The 20,838-nt window shown below is 40.2% G+C and overlaps 1 protein-coding gene across 4 annotated transcripts in view; it reads right to left on the reverse strand.

Annotated features, from left to right (window-relative positions):
* Window positions 1-20,838, reverse strand: part of LOC119742504 (nesprin-1-like) — a 119,761-nt gene that overhangs the window by 23,849 nt on the left and 75,074 nt on the right. For all 4 annotated transcript variants that reach the window (XM_038218449.1, XM_038218450.1, XM_038218448.1 and 1 more), the window contains 15 exons: window positions 20,351-20,653; window positions 18,995-19,321; window positions 18,071-18,259; window positions 17,280-17,417; window positions 16,249-16,581; window positions 15,437-15,745; window positions 13,993-14,126; window positions 13,514-13,739; window positions 12,718-12,846; window positions 11,870-12,067; window positions 10,853-11,155; window positions 10,028-10,221; window positions 9,212-9,344; window positions 7,080-7,715; window positions 1,238-1,404 (listed from right to left, as the gene is read on the reverse strand). In XM_038218449.1, coding sequence (XP_038074377.1) covers window positions 1,238-1,404; window positions 7,080-7,715; window positions 9,212-9,344; window positions 10,028-10,221; window positions 10,853-11,155; window positions 11,870-12,067; window positions 12,718-12,846; window positions 13,514-13,739; window positions 13,993-14,126; window positions 15,437-15,745; window positions 16,249-16,581; window positions 17,280-17,417; window positions 18,071-18,259; window positions 18,995-19,321; window positions 20,351-20,653 — 3,719 coding nt within the window. The remainder of the gene's footprint in view (window positions 1-1,237; window positions 1,405-7,079; window positions 7,716-9,211; window positions 9,345-10,027; window positions 10,222-10,852; window positions 11,156-11,869; window positions 12,068-12,717; window positions 12,847-13,513; window positions 13,740-13,992; window positions 14,127-15,436; window positions 15,746-16,248; window positions 16,582-17,279; window positions 17,418-18,070; window positions 18,260-18,994; window positions 19,322-20,350; window positions 20,654-20,838) is intronic.

Consider the following 20,838-nt stretch of genomic DNA (forward strand, 5'->3'; position numbering starts at 1 on the left):
CAATTCTTTTCATTTTGTTGTGTTGAAATTGTTTCAGTATTTTTCAAGAAAAATATAATGAATATAATATAGCCCTTAAGGTTGAAGTGTGGGCTACAGAAGAGGGTGTGGAAGAACCAGCCCCTCACATTGAAACAAGACAAGATAATCTGATATCTTTACAGTACGAATAACGATAATCTGATATCTTTACAGTACGAATAACGTTGGGATGGGTAAGCATTAATAATGCCTCCACCCATATTTATACCAAATGCCTTGAACTAACATGCCAAAACATCCACTGAATCCTGTACCTTTTAACAGCGCTCAACAAGTCAAAATGTCAACATTTACATGTGATGCGCTGCCATGCCATGCCAAGCATGCAAGCCCTGCTTCTATTTTCCACTGGCTTTCTGTCAACGGCCTCCAAAATCAATAATGTCTTGGTGCCTCAAGTATCACATTTCCAGACAATTTATTCAACATGCCCACACGTCAAAATTGAATTAAGGACCAAGTGTTTATGCATGCAGTGCAGATGTTGTATTTGCACTTTGTTCTTCAAATGAATGTTGGTTTTGCCTTGTGTTAAAAGTACGTACATGTTTATTTTTCCTCCCGCATATAAAGTTGTCATTTCTTTCATGGGCTGCAAAACCCCATTGGAATAATAAATAAGTTTATTTTCAAATCCAACTGTTTAAACTTCACTCTACGCTGTTCATGTGAACTTTGTATCACAGACTGCAAACCTGTGCGTAAACACATCATCTTCTTTGCATACAGATCTTTCATTGAGTATTTGTACAATGGAATGAGGTTACTCTCTTTGATAACATCAAGCAGATTGAGCCGTAAGGCCAAAAAAAAAAAATAAGTCGGTCTCTGGTAAGCACGCGCATCGATTTTAATCGATCTTTTTTTTTTCCAAAATGTTCCGCGGTAGCTCCAACAGCGTCCTCTATTTCCGCACCTCAATTTTTTTTACCAAAGAGCACCAAGGAATGGGAAATTGCACCAAGGCAAATGATCGAAAGCACCAAGGCAAATTATGGAGGACACCAATGTACATGAGGACACCAAAAAAGCAAAATAGTACCCACCTTGTCTGTACAATCCAAGCTTGAAGAAAAAAAAAAAAGCCCCGTGGCCGCGTCAATTCCGGAACTTTGGTCTGACCAGAGACCGAACATTTTTTTTTTTTTGGCCTAACACTGGCTTCATTTTTTTAAGACAATAATGGTCAACTCACCGTGCTCCTACAAGTTCCATGAGGTGGTTCCAGCGCTCAGCCAGCTTGGCTAGCTTGTACTCGATGTCGCTGGCTCTCGCTTCATTGCTGGCGACGATGAGACGCTGGCCCAACTCCTCCAGCTGCTCCTTGCTAGACTTGGCCGATTCTATCTCCTCCTGGTATGCCTGAGGATTCAAAAACCGGGACAGAAAAAAATTATATTATTGTGATTTATTTCATTGAGTTATTCTATGTCATGCATTTATGTTATCGCTGGTCCCAAAGTGCCAGCCTAGTGTCTTCTTTGTACCTATCTGACCGACTGACTCCCCCAAGTGAGTTGGGTAGTGCTATTGTATAGGGTTACCCCATAACAATGAATCTGGTCCACATGACCAGATGCATGAAAAAACTTCCACTGAATATCCATTGTGAATCGACTGAATAGCATTTTGTGCACTCTGGGACCAGCTTTACTGGGCTTGCCTACAGTCTTGTTTGAGTTCTTTCCGGTTATGAAAACCAAGGATTCTTCGTAAATGCACAAGTACTGTAGCTTGGAAGCCTGGAGAAACCTAGGGAGAAGACCATGAACAACTATTTTGGTTTTAGAGGAGGGAAAACCAAGGAGGGATGGTCCAGAGAAGTCCATGGAATCAGGTGCAGACTGAAAATCCAATCCACATGTTGGCCTGGGCAGGATTCGAACATGGGTCACAGAGGTGGACAGCGAGGAAAGTTCTGTTGAGCCACCCTGACTCCCCTCTGGAATACTCCATTTATTAGCTATTCCACTTATACAATCCAAGTTGTAGCATTGCACCAAGGACGTTGAAACAACTACAAGTTCCTGTGCTCCATGCTTATCCCCTGTGCAGTTGTAGGATACATGTATGATTTTCTGTAGCAGATGGCCAACATCCAGGCTTACGACCAGTAACATTCAACGATTCTCAAAACAAATTTACATTTGTATAATACATCAAAGTGCAAAGAACAATGACTACACCTTATCTCAGATTTTCTTCCTGCCAATATAATATTTATAAGAAATTTAAAACAATCATTTAGATTGATCATGAAGGCACTTCAAAATGGCAATGAACCTCTTAAAATAACCAAAATACAGATCTATACATTGGCAATAGACACGTACAAGTATATAAATTGCTTTTGAAAAGCTGCTTGAAGCATATATACGACCTAGATAATGAATGTAGGCATACCAGTATAAGTTACGAACAATATTGAGCAAAAGGCGCTACAAATAAAAGCAGTAATTTTTTTTTTTACGATAACACTATAATCTTTTCAAGGTTTCTCATGCTGCAGGGACCATTCACAAAAGTGCCGTCTGTGTATTCCCTGAATAAAATGAATCTTCGGTCCTTAGCACTACTTTTTGGTTGCACATGTTCTTTGACCCGTTAGTCACTGTACTGGCCAACACCACCATGACTCTGCCTATTATACATGTAGGTGCGTGGGTTTGAATCCTGCCAGGAACATGGTGTTTGTGCCCTTGGGTAAGACACTTATGGTAACTACAATTGCCTCTAGCTCTCCACCCAGGAGTATAAATGGGTACCAAAACCGCCAGAGCACTCAAATCAACTAATCAGTGAATAAACACAATGAAATACATGTATACATGTGCTAATGGGTTAACAATCTTCCAGGATAAAAATATAAAAGGAATTGTCACCCACTGTGGCCATATTCTTCGGGATGTCAAAGTGAGAGATGAAAGAAAATCATGGGCTGAGAGAAGCTACTGAGTGAAAAAAAGATACCAGACTGACATCTTCTCACATTTGCCAGTGTTGGATTAAAGCTCATGGCTGGATGGATAATCCATGTATTTTCACTTCCTTGAAATCCACCAATAACAGGATTTGACAGTCCTACTGTCAATGCATGAGTGAACTAAAATCATTTTAACATTACACACTGGTCACCGCCTTCTAGCAGAAGCGATGACAAAATACTTGATGTCCAAGAGACAGTTGGCTCATACATGTAAATCTCAGCAATGACACTGTGGCATGCCAACAATTTCCAGCATCCACATGGAATACAATTTGGCAGTTTTGACCACAAGGGAATGCATCTCTATCAGTGTGCATTTGTCATCAACTACAAGTTTTGTTGCTGCAAATAAGTATACAAATAAACAAGTGTATACAAAAACAGTCTAAAATTAAGTACAAAAATAACGTCTAGGCGCATTGCATTTACCTGAATACAACATGCAAACTCTCATCCTACATGTACATATTATGGTATTTCAGTAACGATCCACTAGCTGTCACTATCATCTGCAGTCTCGATACAATAAATCAATAGATTAGCACTGCTGCACACGTAATACTGGCTGGAAAAGCTTGTCGTTTGCTCAAGAAAATGCTCCAAAATCACTGCAGAGGCGAAGCAGACCATGTGGCAAAACTGGACTTCAGGTAATTACTAAAATCCCGAAGTTCACATTCAGAAGACAGATACAGTGATATGCTACACAACAAGCAATTGACTGGCAATTCTCTGAAAATATCCAGTTATCTACTGATGTCCATGAACTGTCCATTTGATAACACAGCCAAGTTTCAAGATGGTTATCTGTGACCCAAATTAATCCCAAACTCACACTAAGTCAACTTGTCTGAAGGATTTGATAAATACAGATCTATGCTGGTGTACCTGTACATGTACACGTGTGCATATCAGGTCAAGTCATGGTGGAAAGGTAGTTCATTTGCACTAAGCATCACTGTATTCACTGCATGGACCAGCTTGATTATATGAACTTGACATATGTCTACCAGTAGAGATAAGAATATATGTTGGATTCATTAGGGATCATGCCCAATTGACTAGAAATGATGAATTGATTGTAAACTAATCATAGAGTATGAAATTGTACGTTATGAAATTTGTGTTGCTCTGTGAAGAAAGGGGGTTTGAGGGGATGTATTAGACAGCTAAATTTAATTTAAGCTTCTTTGCAACTTAATTGTCCAAGATTTTTGAATACATATTTCAGCTGAACTGTTTTTTTTTTTAAATGGGCTAGGAATTTAAACATGATGCTTTTTTTTTAAGTGTTGCTTCGAAACACCAGATTCACAGGTTCATCTGCCAATTGCCAAATCTACCGGTATACTTTCCTTGTAGATATTCAAAGCTAAAAATTTTGTTCGTTCTCTTGAAATCTTTTTCGTGATTTTCACAATTTAACAAAATTTCTATTGTAACTCAGTTCCGTAACGGGTCAAGCTCGTCACCAAAATGTTCACTAACATTTTTGTCCAGACTACACCCATGGGAAAACCGAATCAAAAACCCTATTTTCTGGAAATAAATGCACAGGCAAGGAACTGCAAGCCATCAATGCAGTTGTACACAAAGGAAGATTGAACTCAGTAAGCCTATGTGCACACAGCATGCTCCTACAGATCCAAAGACCCTACACTTTTCACTGTGATCTTCGCTTCATTATGCATGCTCAATTTAATCGAAGAAATACTGCAACTTACCCAGCGTAGAAACAAAAACACCAAGCGTATGGACCCAGAAATATTCCATTTTGGAAAAAATATAAAGGGATTTAATTGTTCCCATATAAAAATACAAAATGGCAGCGACTTTCTGCATGCAGATGACGTGCACAATGCATGGCTTTGGTCTTCACAGTGCAAGCCATCCAGGCACACTTGCGCCAAATACACGCACAGGAAATTTAATCTCCTTTTTTCAAGATGCCAAGGGCCAGTAGGGATAATCCAAACAATGATTGCTATACCTTAGGGTTTTGAACACAACCTCTTTCATGAGATTGTGTAGTTTTGGGCTATACAATGTATTATATAAAGATTTGGAAGAAAATCACAATTCTGCAAATTTTTAATTTTTCTTGTTAGGTTCTTGCAACCAAGATTTGCTATTTAAGGTTTTGCTAGAAGTAAGTTTTATTTTGATTTATGTTGAAGAAAGTATTGACCAGAGTATCACTCTTTCATCTTCAATTTTGAAATTAGCAATAAATTAAATTTCATTCAGTAAATTTAATTATATAAATTTAGTACATCTCTACTCATCAGATAGATCTAATCAGTATGCATTTTAATAGTTGGATAAGATGATCTATTTAACTTACCCCCCCAAAAAAAATTCAAAATCAAAAACCAAAAACAAAATCAACCCCCCCTCCAAAAAACCCAAAACACCAAAAGTAAAATGTTACTTAGCCAGAAAATATATTTGCTAAGCTATGAAGCAATGCTTTCTGCTTAAGCAGCACCATGTACATGTAATTAACCCTGTTGTTTGATTTCAAAAAGGAAAAAAATCATTCAGCAAAAAATTTAAATGGATCCTCAGAATCTTATCAAAAAAGAATAATTATTAATTTAAATTTTATTTACAGAAGAATCACTGAACACACTAATGACTTTCATAAATTTTACAAGAAATTCACTGAAATTCGGTTGCTACATATCCAGTTTGATTGACAAGGTTTTAAAAATGCAAAATATGTCCTGTACCTGTAAAATACTTTAAATTTTATACCAATGCAGCTATGCAGCTTTGACTTTTCACTAAAATAAACAGTTGATATTACACCAATATTGAGTGGCTCAGAGTGGAATTGGAGGAATATTATCGCAAGGTAAAATCTGGACTTTTCTTCGCCTTGTCAAATGGAAAACCAGATTTTTATTCCTTCCATTTCGCAATTTAAATCCACTCAATATTTATTTTATATAACTGACATATAGATCCTTGTCATTTGAATTACGTGTCATTTGATTGGATTTACAGTCTGTAGCTACTGGCTCTTGGGAACAATACGCGCTACGCGCAACGCGCGCAGCAGCATGCATTTGAACACAAATACCGTGCCATGGAACAAGGATGATCCTAACTGTTGAATAGTAAATCCCGTTCACCATGGGCGAATTTTTGAACCCCGGCGTGAATGGGAGCAATAATGAATGTCACGTGATGTGAGTTCCACCAATCAAATGACAAGGATCTGCATGTCAGTTATATAATGTTTAAGGATAAGATAAGTACTTACATGCTAGAAGTGTTCCCTTTAGGGTATACAAGAGAATTTTCTGAAATTTGTTTATGCCCATGTGAAGTAACCAAATGAAAGTGTGGATCTCATCTGAGCAGAACCATTTTTTTCCTCCTTTTTTGTCCCACAAATGAACCGGAAAGGAATTTATAAAAGTGGTTGAGAGTGGAACGTGGAAAAAGTTTTGTTGACAGCTTGCACTCAATCAACACATTGGATTTTTCGGTTAGTTTACACTTTGAAAGGAAATCGCAACTGTTCATCGCAAGTGCATTGAAATAGACAAATACTGGAATTTTGAAAAGACCAAGTGAACCGAAACCCAATGAATGGAACTGATTGGGTAACCGGGTGGCACAGTGGGGGGGGGGGGGGGGGGGGGGGGGGGGGGGGGGAGGGGGGTTCAAGTTTCCAACCCACTCCAATGGCTTCCTCCAGGCCCCCCCCCAAAAAAAAGGTCAGAGGCTAATATTGTAATGGGAATTCAATAATATAACAGTAGACCTGTTGGAATGGAGACTAAACTGCACCAATATACATGTTTACATACATACTTTCTTTTCTTAACCCTCCTGCTACTTAATAGGTCACAAACAGTCAAAATTTGCTTCCTCTCTTTCTGGCATACTGTTAACAAACCAATGGGGGTCTACAGGAATATTGGCCCAAGTAATAACATGGCTCAGAATGCATGTTTTCATACAAGGGTTACATTCATGAAATTGCAATTAAGATGTTGAAAAAATTATCCAATTTAAAAAATATCATAAACCAACTTACCTCTGTCAACTTGGCCAAGAGGTCCTCAATGCTGTGCTCTCCGTTCTGCACAATCTTCACCTCCATCTGGGTCAGCCAATCGCAGAACTCCTTATATCTCTCCGTGAACGTGACCCACTCGCTAAGCCGTTCCGTGATTTGCTGCCGGCGCTGGCAGGTCTGGTGCCTGACCTCCTCCCACTGTTTGGTCAGCAGGGCGATGCGTTCGCTCAGGACGGCCATGTCGTCCGGACTGACCGTGGGCTGAAGGTGGGTCTCCAACTGCCGTAGCTTATCCAGCCTGCTGCTTGTGCTCTCAAAGGTGTTCTCAATCTCTTTGCACTTTTCCAAGCCTCTCTGAAGCTCATCGTACTGGTGAGGTAGCGGCTGGTTCAGGACTTTCCTGTTGTTGCGCAGCCAGGCGTGAAGTTCGTCCATGACCGCGTCACAGCTCTCCCACTCCCCGATAACTTCCTCCAAGTGCTGGGTGTTCTTGCGCAGTCCCGTCGTCACGTGGTGCCAACTGTTCTGGACGTCGGTCAGTTCTGATTTGAGTTTCTCGGCCGATTGGCTGTCTGAATTCCTGAGTAACGTTTTGCCGGCGTCGTTGAGGGAGAGGTAGAGGGTTTCCTGGAACTCAACTGACTTCTGAGTCCCCTGGACGAGAAAGCAAAGACACAAATATTTCTGGTGAATATGAAAAGCTTGTTTCAAAACCTCGTCAGGCTTTACTCCACACTGGCAAACTTAACCAGTTAATTTTGATAATAAACCAATCTGACAGCATTTTGAGTATGGGCTCCATGCACAAGTATCCCCTCAACGGTAAGAAAGGGAGAGTTGGGGGAGACCACTCGGAGAGACATTCAAACACATCGCCGACGACGCCTGACGCTCACGTGAAGATGCTATTGGTTTGTGTGCACACTAAAACATTAAATCCACAAAGGGTGTAGGTCACTTACACAACTGGTTGGTTCAACTGCCTATGGTAAGTTATTCATTTTTGTATAGATGGCACTAAGTTAATCATTCTGCAACCTTTGCTTAATCAGCAAGACTTTGTATTCCCTGCAGGAGAGCCAAGATGTCATACGCTTATGACATCACTGCTCATGAATATGCATCTCTGCACCAGACATTACGTTCAGTTTGCTCGATTGGCTGGGCTTTGTATTCTGTGCGGGGGGACTTATGGTGATGCCATATGCTTATGATATCACCACTCATGAATACATATCATTACTTAGGTCATTTTGGTTCCGCTTGCTTAAAGATATAGTCCATCATTTGTAATTTGTGCATTTTGTTCGTTTGAAGCAACAAAAGTGTTCAAAATCTAATGAAGGATGCTGAACTAGTTGTTCAGCATCCTTCATAAAGTTTCAGCTCAGCTTCACCTGATGAAGTTTCAGCTCAGCTTCAGCTGCACATTCCGAGAAAAACAGCATTCTAGGATCTCAATTTCAGATCAAAAGTTGCTGAATCATGTTTTGAATTGTTTTGAATTGCAGCTATACGCGATGTCGCGCACTAATCCGACGAATTATAGCAACCGCGCGCGCGCGTCGTGCAAATGCTTGCGTGCACTTCGCCGAATAACAAAACGAACTACTAATTTAAATTTCCTACGGTGCGTCTTAAGACGCACCGTTGGAAAGGCCTTCTTTCGTTGATTACTTCAAAATGACAGCTTGCCAGAAAGAATAATTTCACAGGGAGTTTAGTCCACTTACTATCTTTCAACCAGGTATGTTTTTCAACAATAATTACGCCAGTTACTTTTCGGATGGCTGCAAATGATGGACTATAGCTTTAAAGGGAATGTACAACATTTTCTTTTGCTGTAATTTTCAAAAATGGATGGATTTGGGGGGTTACTACATGTATTATATAGCAAATACTGTTAAACTGACTTGTTTGAAAAACAATCATGTTCTTGTAGTCTGGTTCCCTAACACCACGTAAGATGAAACGGAGCAATTTTATAGACGTCGGGGAATTGAAAGGTCAGGGAACCAGTCTAGCTGACTTGTACCCGTTCATGGGTGTGTAATCGATAGCAAACAAAACGCGGAAAAACAACGATGATGTCATATGCTAATGACATTATTGCTCATGTATATTCATCACTAGCTGAATTGTTCGATTACCTTTGCTTGATCAGCCAGGCTTCTGATTCTCTGCAGGGGAGCCGTAGTGATGTCATATGCCTTGACCTCTTCCTCAATCTCCTCCAACCATTCCTGCATCTTGTTCAGCATCAGGTAGTAGGCATTCCATTCCCTGAACAAAAATGTACCCAAAAAGAGCAAATACAAGGTGAACAGTTGCTCATGTTTCAAGACTTCAAGTTTATCACGTGTTTTGCAAATGATACATTTGAATTTGCAAGTTAGCTCTGTACCAATGCATAGTAATAAAAGTATCCCATATGAAGTTAATTTTTTTCGACACAAAACAATGACTGAAGAATGAAGACCGAAAGTTTACGCAAATGCATAAAGTTGGCGTAGCTGTATGATAATTTAACCACTGGACAACCTTGGATAAGCAAACTAGTTACGAAAACAGTCAATGAATTTTGCCTTGCCTTGCCTTGCCTGCCATTTTGAAGATAGTTAAGTGTTATATTTATTAGGAATTGGGCAGTAACTCAATTGAGTGATGGGTTTCAATCAGTAACAACTCCAAAAACATAGCAGTGAATTTCTGACATCCACCTCCACCAATTGGGTAATAACAGCCTGATCAGGATTAGTCAGTAAATTTGTACTACATGTATTTGCACACACCGTAAATAAGCCAAGCCAAAAAGACTGAGTAATTTACCCCATTATGTGCTGCACAAGTCAAACACTTGCGTAGTGTGTACCTTTTGAGCAATGAGCCGTTGCATAAAAATAATGAGGCGTAAGTTATCGTAAAGTTTTTTTTGAAATTGGCAGCCATTTCTCTCTGCCACTGACCTGATGTTCTTGTCAATGTCATCTTTCTTGGCAGCCGTCCGTCGGATGACGCTCTGCCATTGTTCACTCAGCTGATCCAGCTGGAGTTGGAATTCCTCAGGGTCGTCCAGGTCACCGTCTTGCACCATGCGCTGACCGTCGTTGATGATGGAGAACAAGATCTGCTGACGGTTGAAGATGTCCGACTCAAACACCTGCAAGGACACCAAAGCAGATTATAAAACAAGTAATCCAAACGCTGCTTTTGTATTCTGAGGATGGTTTTCTTATTTCTCACCTTGAAAAGAAAGATGAAGTTTTTGAGAAAAAAAGGAGGAGTTTTGCAGCCTAGGTTCACTTTGTGATGTTCAGCCCTCCCTCCAAAATTAAAACAAAAAGCTACAGACCGGAGATTCTAATATTCTCTCCTCGACCCTTGGTAGGGCAAATGATATTTCCAGCTGGTAGGTAGGAATAAGCAGGAAAAACTCTTTGTGAAACATGCACCTTATTAGTTTATTCTTATATCTAAATTGTTTCTTAGTAAAGAAAACTTATACTTTGTGGAGGAATTGATAGTAGTTTTGCTTTCTAAAAAACATCACAATTACTTCCATAGAGATCCAAGAAGCTGAATTGCAATTTTTGTTTTAATTTTTGAATTTTTCAATTTAATTTTCCCAACGATCATTGATCACGAAGACACTTTTCTATGTCCTTTTTCTGTAAAATGTAGTTTATACTACTCATATCAAAGCAACTTAATACCTGGTTATCATAACATTGCATAAAGGGAGGAGAAAAGACTGAACAGATTCATCAAACTGTCAGCGATAAAACTCGTACCTCATACACTTTCTGTTGTTCCTGCAGCTCTGAGTAGCTACCAGCGATGACCACAGCCAAATTCTTCTCCGTCTCCTCAATGAACGTACTCCACGCTGTACACTTCTGAGCAAAGCTCTGTTGTTGGAGCAACACCCCTTGCAGGTGACGGTACTTCTCGCAGACACGCCCGAAGGACGAGTTCCATCGGTTGTTGACGGAGGAGAGGTCGGCTGCGTTGCCGCGGCTCAGACTCAGCCGGTAACCCATCTCGTTCAGTGAGTTCAGCTCTGGCTGGCGCCCACTAAACTCAACCATCACAGCCTGCGAAGACAATAAGTAAAGGATTTTCAAATGCTTTCATTGGAACAAGAGGAAGTTATATCCACACTGACTGGGCGCAAACTGAATGTTTCTAACTTCGTATTGGAGACTAGCAGTCATGTCTGTTGCTTTTTACAGCAAATTTCACCACTGTATACACATTTGCAATGTAAAGAAAGCGAATCAAAACTACATACAATTAGCAAGACATGATCAAAAAAAGCATAGATATATTGTACTTAAATGCATTTAACCTTGCAAAAGCTTTTTTTTTTTAGCAAGGACTCCATCGAAAACAATGACAAAAGACATGGTATGTGCAGTCTGACTGCGTTATGCAAAAAATTTAACAAATAATAAAAAGTAATTTTAGAACACAGGTCACTGTATAACACCATCAAGTATCACTGATGCAACTTATTACATTTTTCACAAAGAAATAAGTCATTGACATTCAGAAAAGAAAAACTGTTGAAAGGGATAACATGTACGAAATTATAGTGCATTTTAAACAAATTAAAATAATAAAAGTCAAGCCTAATTGCCATGTTTTGAAAATCAAACACTTTTTGCTTCAGAAAACAGGAGACAGGCCAACACAAAAAAACAATTATACGCACAATGTTGAGAGCTTCTTTTTTTTGCAGGAATTTTTTTAAAAATTTGTTAAGGTGCAGTTTATGGCCTCAAATTTTTCAAGAGTCTTTTGCTGACCTTGAGTTGAGCCATGCGTTCCCTGATGGAAGTCTCGTCCGACGAACGGTTCGGATCGTCCTTATTGATGACGTCTGCGGTGTCTTCAAGCCATGACAGAAGATTCTGTATCTTGTCTCTCAGCTGCTTTTGTGTCTTGAGGTCTGCTTCTTGGGTCTTGATGAAGCGTCTCAGGGACTTGCATAGGCTGTCTTGTTTCTGCAGAGAAGAATAAGACAATAGAATTGAGACCCTGGTGCCGATTTCATATAGAGCTGCTAAGTAAAGAAAATATTTGCTAAACATATTTCTGACTTTGATTCTGGAGGTGTGCCAACCCTCCAGAACTGTCAGTTTAGGGGAAATGTACCCATCCTGACAGATTCCAACAAAATATGCCGTTGGGGTTTGATGGGTTGAGTTCTGTTAGGGTTAACATAGTGATGTACATTTAATATGTAATAGCAATCTCTATGTGCATGCAACATCCACAGTAAGCACAACTTTCCTGAACTGTTAAGCAGTGCCAGGAAATCAGCCCCTGATTTCATATATGGATATGAAGAAAGGCAGCATCCTAAGATTCCGAAATTATATTTCTTGCTGTGAAAAAAGAAAGCTTTGTTTCTTGTAGTCAGATATGACAATAAGACATGATGCTAGATCCATCTCAAGATAGTGTTTAGGAGTAGTGCCTCCTCAAACTTGAGGTATTTTTACTGTTAAATGTAACTGAAGCAACATCAAGAATAACTCATTCAGAGAAAATTGAGACAACATAAGCTAATGTAGACAGCTACACATAAGTACAGAGCCTGGGAAATACAAGTTCAATAATTCAAAATTATTGACAGTGTTTGAGATCTTACCAAGGAAAGTACCCGTCTGCGTGAGGCAATATTGTTGGCTGTGGTGCCATCCATGTGTCTGGTTAGCTGGTCCACGAGGTTCCGTAAGGCATCAATGTCGTGGTAGGATTTCAGCTCATCAAGGAGTTTCTGTGAGAAGCGGGCAACAAAAATCATGATTTGATGACCAATTTGAAATTTTGCTGTAACATCTATTCCTTCCCTGATAATTTTTTAAGTACGGTGGTATTCACAACTTGCTTTTTACTATCTTAATCACAATGGACCATTTATAAGTTTGCTAAGCCCTGCTCAATGTTAGGTGCCTCCTGCCTGCCCATCGCATGTTTTAGCTGTCTAGAGTAATGGAGGATGCTCTGATGCTCAACTATAAATTTACCCAAATACAAATAAATGACACTTGTTGAACAACCCCTCCCCTCCTCAAAAAATCAGAAGAAAGATTTGTTTCATTATTGTGACTGACAATCAACCAAAAATATTTCAAATATACCAAAAACAAACACTTCAATTTGCATTAGTTCAGAGAAAATTCAGGGTCATGCAGACCAGCCAAACGAAGGGGGAAGTATCTCCATATGTGCCTAGTGATGTGCAATTTGCATCCTGCAAGGTGTTGTTTCAAAGGGATTCACCCAAACCCTCTCAGATCCTTCCCAATTAAGATTTTATGAGACTGAGGAAAGTATTACGCTCAGCCACCATTATTCTTTACATGGGGCTTAATGTCCCTTTAAAATTTTACAGATGCGTCCTAGTACAAAATACTAATGATATTTTTCTCACAGAAACCCACCTTGCATGTCTCTACTTGTCTCTCCCTCTCCACCACCCTATCTGCCTCTCTATCCGTCTCCGTGTCCGACTCCTCGGGAATCGCCGTCGCAATCTCACACTCCTTCTCCTTCTGATGGAGCCAGGCTTCAATCCCATCATGCCTCTCCTCAAACTGTTGCCATAGCAACCAGGACTTCTCAAACAGGGCGACGGTGTCTCTCAGCTGATAGTCCACATTGTTCCATCTTATATCAAATATGTAATTTCATTATTAGGTGTTAATAAATACAATTTCACTGAAATAGAGTATTCCAAGAAGAACTCAAGAAATTAAATTGTATTTCCAATACTCCATATTTTTTTTCAGTGAATGAGGGCACCACAACAACATGATTTTTGGGGCACAAACAGATATGAGTCCAAGGTAATTGAAATTAGTCGCTAAGGACCTTCAAAGAGAATGTTTATCAAGAGAAAAGTGTGACCCAAAAAACGTACCTTGTGGTGAGGTCGTTTACGGTCCGGTCAAGAGATTCACACACAGATGGTTTGCATACTAGCTCTAACTGGTCAGCTAATTTGCATAGATTGGTCAGCTGTACTCTGTGACCTTTGACCTCTGCTTGCAGATCCTGAATGAAAGTTGAGACGAAAAAATTGGGGAAACATTCAGTACAATTTTCATCAGAGTATGGCAAAGTAAAATGAAGTTCGCAATGTAAAGAAAGATTGATGCAATGGATTATTGGTTACACTGAAAGAAAACTTTCAATCTAAAGAGGGCAGTATTAAAAATAAATGTGAAAACTAAGCATGGGTTAATGGAACAATTATCAATAATTTCAACTGGCATCTGTTAGTTGTTTTACCAAGTAAATTTGTGAAATACTTTCATTGCGCAATCAACAATTGAACATATGATTGAAAAGTCAATGCACTGCACTTTTGGCAACAGCATAAAATATATTGCTCAAATAATTGTACATGATTTCAATAACACAGAGGGTGGAGTATTTGTGCATTCCAGCATTTGTCCATGTTTGAATTGAGATAATTCTTCCTATCATTCACAGCAAAATGAATGTACACACAGACGTAAAGTAAACAAAAACAAGCTAAACTAACATGATAACTAACTGAGGAAAATCAGTGCAAACTCAAAGAAAATAAAAATGTGTGACATTTATGTTGTTTGGATTTGAAACACAAATAAAGCATGCAAACCTTGAATACATAGATTTCCTGTGTTGTATTTCATGCAAATAGGAGGGGGAAATAGCGTCAGAGCAAATGTAAAAAGAAGAAAAAAGATGTAAAAAAAGAACAATGATATTAAATGGAAATATGAGCCAATAATGTTTGTGGCAATTTATCTACGTATTACTTAATTTTAACATTTTGTTGACGAGTAAAATCTAGGAACATGTCTGCCACTGTCCGTAATGGTTGCTACAGGTTAGGGGGGGGGGGGAATTTCACCTAGCTGTCAGGCACACAGATTTGCTAAGCGCAGAACAGTTTGGCATAGCTACCGGTACATGAGGTTACCGGCCAAGTTGTTATGCAATGCATTTTGTTTGTGACTGGGATCTGGCTATTTGCTAAGCTAGAAACTTTGCTGGCATGATTTCTTAAGTTGCTCAATGAAAATAGGGCCTAAGTCTTAACAAAACAATGGATCAATATGGATTCAGCCATAAGCCCAGCCAACCTTTGGTTTGTGTACATTTCACACAGTGCTTGTTACCAAGTTTGACCAAGCTACTGTGGTAGTTTTGAGCGAAAATCAAGCGTGCTGTTTGATTGACGGGGAGAGAGGGTCCCGATATACAAAGCTACTGTGGTCACCTGACCAACAGTCGTGATTTGATTGGTCAATGCCCAATGTTTGATTTACATGCAGGAATGTTCCACAATTCCCCCATCAAAACTTTCATCTCACCTTGAATTTGTTCAACTGAAACTCCAGCGAATCCACGGTCCCTGTTGCCATGCCCACTCGACTGAGGGTATACTCGGCTTTCCCCAGGGCCGCTGACACAGATTGCAGGCATTCATGGTACATCCGCCACTGCTCTAGGGAGGTGACCAGCAGGGACCGAACCTCTCGCAGAAGGCTGCCCAGGCTGTCCCTGGATCGCTCTAGGTCCTGGATGGTTTGTTGGACTGTGTCCTCGGGGGCTAGGGTCAGGCCAGTCTGCTGGATCTTGTTGATGTCTGATTGTTTCGAGTCAATTGAGTCTTCCATAGTCTGCAAGGTGGAGGGAGAAATTTATTTACAAAAAATCAAAGTTATTACAAAATGAAATTTGAGTAATTATTTGTCATTCACTGAGAAATCTTGAAAAGAACTTTCAAAATTTAAATATTAACAATTTAGAAAGAATTACTAAATCATTATCATGACATCATTTACAATTTAGTTAAACTAAACATTATCTATATATAGACCAGGTTTTAGTTTAGTAGGATACATAGTTCTCTTGATATTGGACATTGGAAAATGTCCTTTCAGTTGATCTCACATGACAAAAAAAGGCTTTATCTATGACATCATAGTATTGGGTCTTTGTTTGGGCTCAGTTTGATCAAGACATGAGCTTTAGAATTGAGTTAAAGTGCCACTTACATTTGTATAAAGTCTATGGGATTTTGGATAGAAGTAATAGAAGAAATAGAAAGGCAAAAACTTGTCCACAAACTAATAACTACATAAATACATAAAACAAAAATGGTACCATGTAATACACTTACCTGGCACATCTTGACAGCCTGTTGGACGCTTGTCTCATGCCCGACTTTCCCCTCGCACTTCCTCAACTTGCTCTCCTGCTTCTCAAACCAGCTAGTCAGGTCCTTGACCTGCCGCTCGTACTCCACCCAGTCCCTCCTCAGGGAGTCCAGGTGCTTGACCTCTTCCGAGATGGCCACGTTGAGGGTCTGCCAGCGCTTGTTCATGGCGCCCAGTCGCTCGGCAAAGTCGGTCTTGTCTTCGCGTTTGGACTCGATGTCCTGGCTCATGTGCAGGATGGACTGGTTGACAAACTCCACGGTCAGGAGCTTGGTGGACAGGTCTATCTTGTAACCCTGTTGTGGTGGGAAAAATCAACTTTGTTTTATTTTGAATTGCAAGTTCGAAGTCATAATTTTGAGAATATAACAAGTGATCCGTGAATCGCATGTATCGCCTTTTTCCGCGGTCGATCCCTATATTTCAGAAGAGTTGTGATGAACCCCCACCCAAGGATCACTCCATCCAAGTTACATTAAATCCAACAAATTCTGTAGACAAAGAAACATTTGAAGCATATTTGAACAATTACCTAAAATGACCCCTACATGACCTCTGACCTCAGTAATGCGATAAAGAATTGTGTCTTCCCACCCAAGGGTCACTGCATGTAAGTTTCATCAAAATCCATGAAACCATGTACAAGTTGTACATTTTTTTCAAAAACTTAACCTAAACTTTAACATGCGGATATGGGGCTACGGCCATGTGGGTCTACGGTTACATGTATACAGAATTTAGGGCTGGTTAGTTTCTCCCAAAACTTTGTTTAGGCGACACAAAAATACCAAATTGTAGTAGAAGGTCAAGAGTGGAAATGAACACACAATGTAAAAGTTACATAGTGGAGACTAAAACTGATCAAACTGAACTTCAATGGGTAGAGATAGGACAAGACAGAAAAAAGACAAATAAACAGAACGTCAATGGAAAACAGACAAATACAACACTGTAGGCTAACAGACTGACAACAGCAATAGGTAAATAATCTTACCCTGTATGTCTGCATCATTTCGTCCACCTCACTAGAGCTGGAGTGTGTCTTCTCCTTGTGGTCTTCTAAGATGCGTTCCAGGGCATCCATCCACACCATCAGCTCGTTTAAGGCTTGTCTTGATGGCAACAATTCCATCTGATGGCAAGGCAGCAAAAGCAAACACTAAAGAGATGGACTTTTTGGAAGTTGGTGTATCATAAAATCTGTGTTCCGTAGTTGTGGGGACATACACTCGTCTGTACAAGGCATTTGTCGGGACTGAAAATGCTGTGGGGACAGCAGAAAGTCCCCATAACTTGGTCCTAATTTGCCTAACAATAAAAAACTTCCCCATAACGCGGTGTAGGCCAGGGCACCAGAATGTACGAGAACTGAATCTACTCTTTGACCCTTTTTAAAATGCCAAAAAATTCTTACGTTTTAATGAGGTAATTTTCTCAAGTCTATGAATTAGGACAACAAATTATGTGACCTAAATAGTACATTATTTGACATAAATTCTGATCTAATAAAACACCATTATTAGTATTGAAAATCTTGCATGCAAAGGAAATGCAAGAGGGTTTTTTCCTCTTTTTCTTCATGTAAAGAGGAGAATCAAAATCACCTGTTCGGCATTGTTTGCAGTAAGCAAGCAGTTGTATGTTTGTGGCATATTTTTGCGATGTTTACGTGCATATTAATGATGTTACATGGATATTAGGTGTACACGTTCTTGTGAAAAAATTGTAACTTACCTTTAGTCTATCATTTAGTGCTTAACGGTTATTATTTTATACGTCACCAACCTGCATTTGATGAAGCTCCTCCTGGACATGAGGCAGCTCGTTCTGTAATTCGCTCCACTGGCTGTCAATCAATCGTAGCTTCTCTGTGATTGGTTGGGTGTGGAGCTTCTTGACTTTCAGCAGCTGCTGGCCGTGATTACAGACCGACTCCTTGAGAGGCGTGTGGCTGTCTATGTCTTTACGGAAAACCTGTACACACAGAGTGGTGAACAGTGAACAACCATTTTATAATACAAAACTGAAAAAAATATACTGTTTAAGAACTAAACATTTCAGACTTACTATTAAATCTGTGTAAGATTATCCTTGTGGGACATGTCAAAAAAGAACTCCAAAGAACAGGAACAAAAAGAATGGAACAGTACAAATCCTCAGTAGTTTAGTTAAACCAGACTACCAGAGTCAGTGTGTTTGAAGGACATACATGTAGTGCATACGTGGGTCTTGCTATAAATATGGGGTCCCTTTTTCCCGTTCCTGTTACATCTGACATCTTTATTTCATAAATCTGACGTCATCCTCCAATAGTGATTATGAATAGCACACTACCTAACCCCCCCCCCTAAAAACGTCAAAGTCACTCTCAACGATACCTGAATGGCAAATTACAAAGCACAGGGACGGGAAAAATGTCACACTTTGGACCCTAAATTTAAAGAATGACCCATGTGCATTTATTTATGTGCATAAGACATGGAGTACACATTCTCATCTAAATGTGCACAAACTCATGGAGTATTTGCGAGGAATGCACCTGAGCTTAATTGGATGGTTGCAATGGCATTCAAGTTTTGTACCATGTCTCTCACTCTCTCTCCTTTACAATTGAGGAGATTTTTTTTATAAGTCCAAACCCAAATGATTAGTGCATGTGACCGCCATTCTCTGCAATACTTTCTACAAATCCACTATCATGAGGCTCACCATGAACTTTTCCAAGCGGGCCACGATGGCTCCCACTTCCTGAGGCTGCTGGTCCTTCTTGCCCCACTCCAGGAGCTCCTTGTTGGCGTTGATCAGCCAGGGCAGCAAGCGGGTCGATTCCTGGTTGAAGGCCTTCCACTCCTGGAGAAGGCCGTTCAACAGGGCCAGCTCCTGGCTGATCTTGGACTGCACGGTGGCCCACTTCTCAGAGAGGTCTATGAGTTGGTTGTCTAGCTTGGACGAGGTGAGGTTCTTCAGAAGGGCCTGGCCACGGTTCAGTACTTGCTGTAAGGTGGGCTTGCGGTCACTCAGAAGATTGGTCATCGCCTAGATTTTTTCAAAAATAAAATGGCAGTTTTTAGAAAAAGCCTCATTGAAACATGCATTTCATTCAAATTCAAAATTTCATCCAGATGGTGTAACAATTAAATCTATGAAAATCACCCACTGCCGTCTTATAAACCAAGTCAATAACTTTAAAAAAATAATATTATTGGGCAAAAAATGTATGAAAAATAGGTTTGTTAAAGCCAAATGTTTGGTATAACAAAGTTTGTGATAACAGCATTCTCCTGTAAAGCACCATTTTGCTTCAAAGAATTGCAAGAAAAAAGTGAAAAAGTTGGACCTCAACGGCGCGTAGCATTCAGCCTGAAAATCAAGTCTATTGTTTCAGTTATCGGTGGTTTCCAATCGCAGTGATATATGTGAATACAAAAAACGCCGTCTACCTTATTCTCAGCTAACGGTTGAATATGGTTTGGACTCTCTCTAAGGTATGGCAAGGCATGAACAGTTGACGGCGCTTTTCGACCATTTTGGAGAGCCCAGTGGATGGGACACATCGCATACGCGTATAGATTTGCGCGTGTATGTCTTGAAGTACGCATGATTAATTTTATTCTGAATGTGCACAAAACCATAGCATCTTTGCATAAGAGTCTGGCGTTGTCGGCAAAGTTTTGGAATGATGTGGTAATGATTAAGATGTGGTGCTTATAAAGTGCTTTATACCAAAGTTCTAAAAGCGCTTCAATATTGTTACTCATGTTCATGAAAGCATGAGACTTATTTTTCTGGAGCTGCTCGAAATCAGCGGAATCTGGTCTCTACCTTCAGGGGTACGCATTTATACTCCTGGGTAGAGAGAGGCCATTGTAGTAAAGTGTCTTGCCCAAGAACACAAACACTAAGTTCCCCGTCCGGATTCAAACCCATGTACCAGGGCACATGAGTCGAACACCAAAACCATTGGCGCTCAACGAATGTCCCTCCCAGTGGTCTCCCCAAACTCCCCCTTTCAACCATAGAGAGGGTACTGCCCACGGCGTCCGTAAGAAAATCCTGACAACTCACCTGGTATTTGTGTATGCCCTTCTGCACGTTCTCCTGTGTGGCATCGTCGATGCTGCTCGGCAACTGGGCCTCCACGTGCCCCAGCCAGCTCCTCAACTCCTCCAGGCTCTTCTCCAGCTGAACCCAGTCAGTCACCAGTCTCTCCAGGGTCTGGCCTCGGACTGTGGCCTTGGCCTGGATGGCGTGGCTGCGTTGGTCCAGCTGGGAGCGTTGGCTGGTGAAGAGCTCCTGGGTGTAGGGGTCCGCCTTCTGGGCGATGGACTCGATGGTCAGATGGTGGATGCCCAGGTCGCTGAAGAACTCCTGTTGAGAATGAGGCGGAAATTGGTTACTATGTCCAAGCCATTGAAGAACTAGCTGAAAATTGGTAACTACTTTATCAACAACACATTGGTTCTGAAGAGTGTGGGTGTCACAGAGCAACAAATCTCAATATAAAAAAAATTGAAATTGGTTACTATTTCATAAAAAAATGCTCTGTTTAGATG

This window comes from Patiria miniata, unplaced genomic scaffold, assembly GCF_015706575.1.
Source record: "Patiria miniata isolate m_02_andy unplaced genomic scaffold, ASM1570657v1 HiC_scaffold_6, whole genome shotgun sequence".
NCBI classification, from domain to species: Eukaryota; Metazoa; Echinodermata; class Asteroidea; order Valvatida; family Asterinidae; genus Patiria; species Patiria miniata.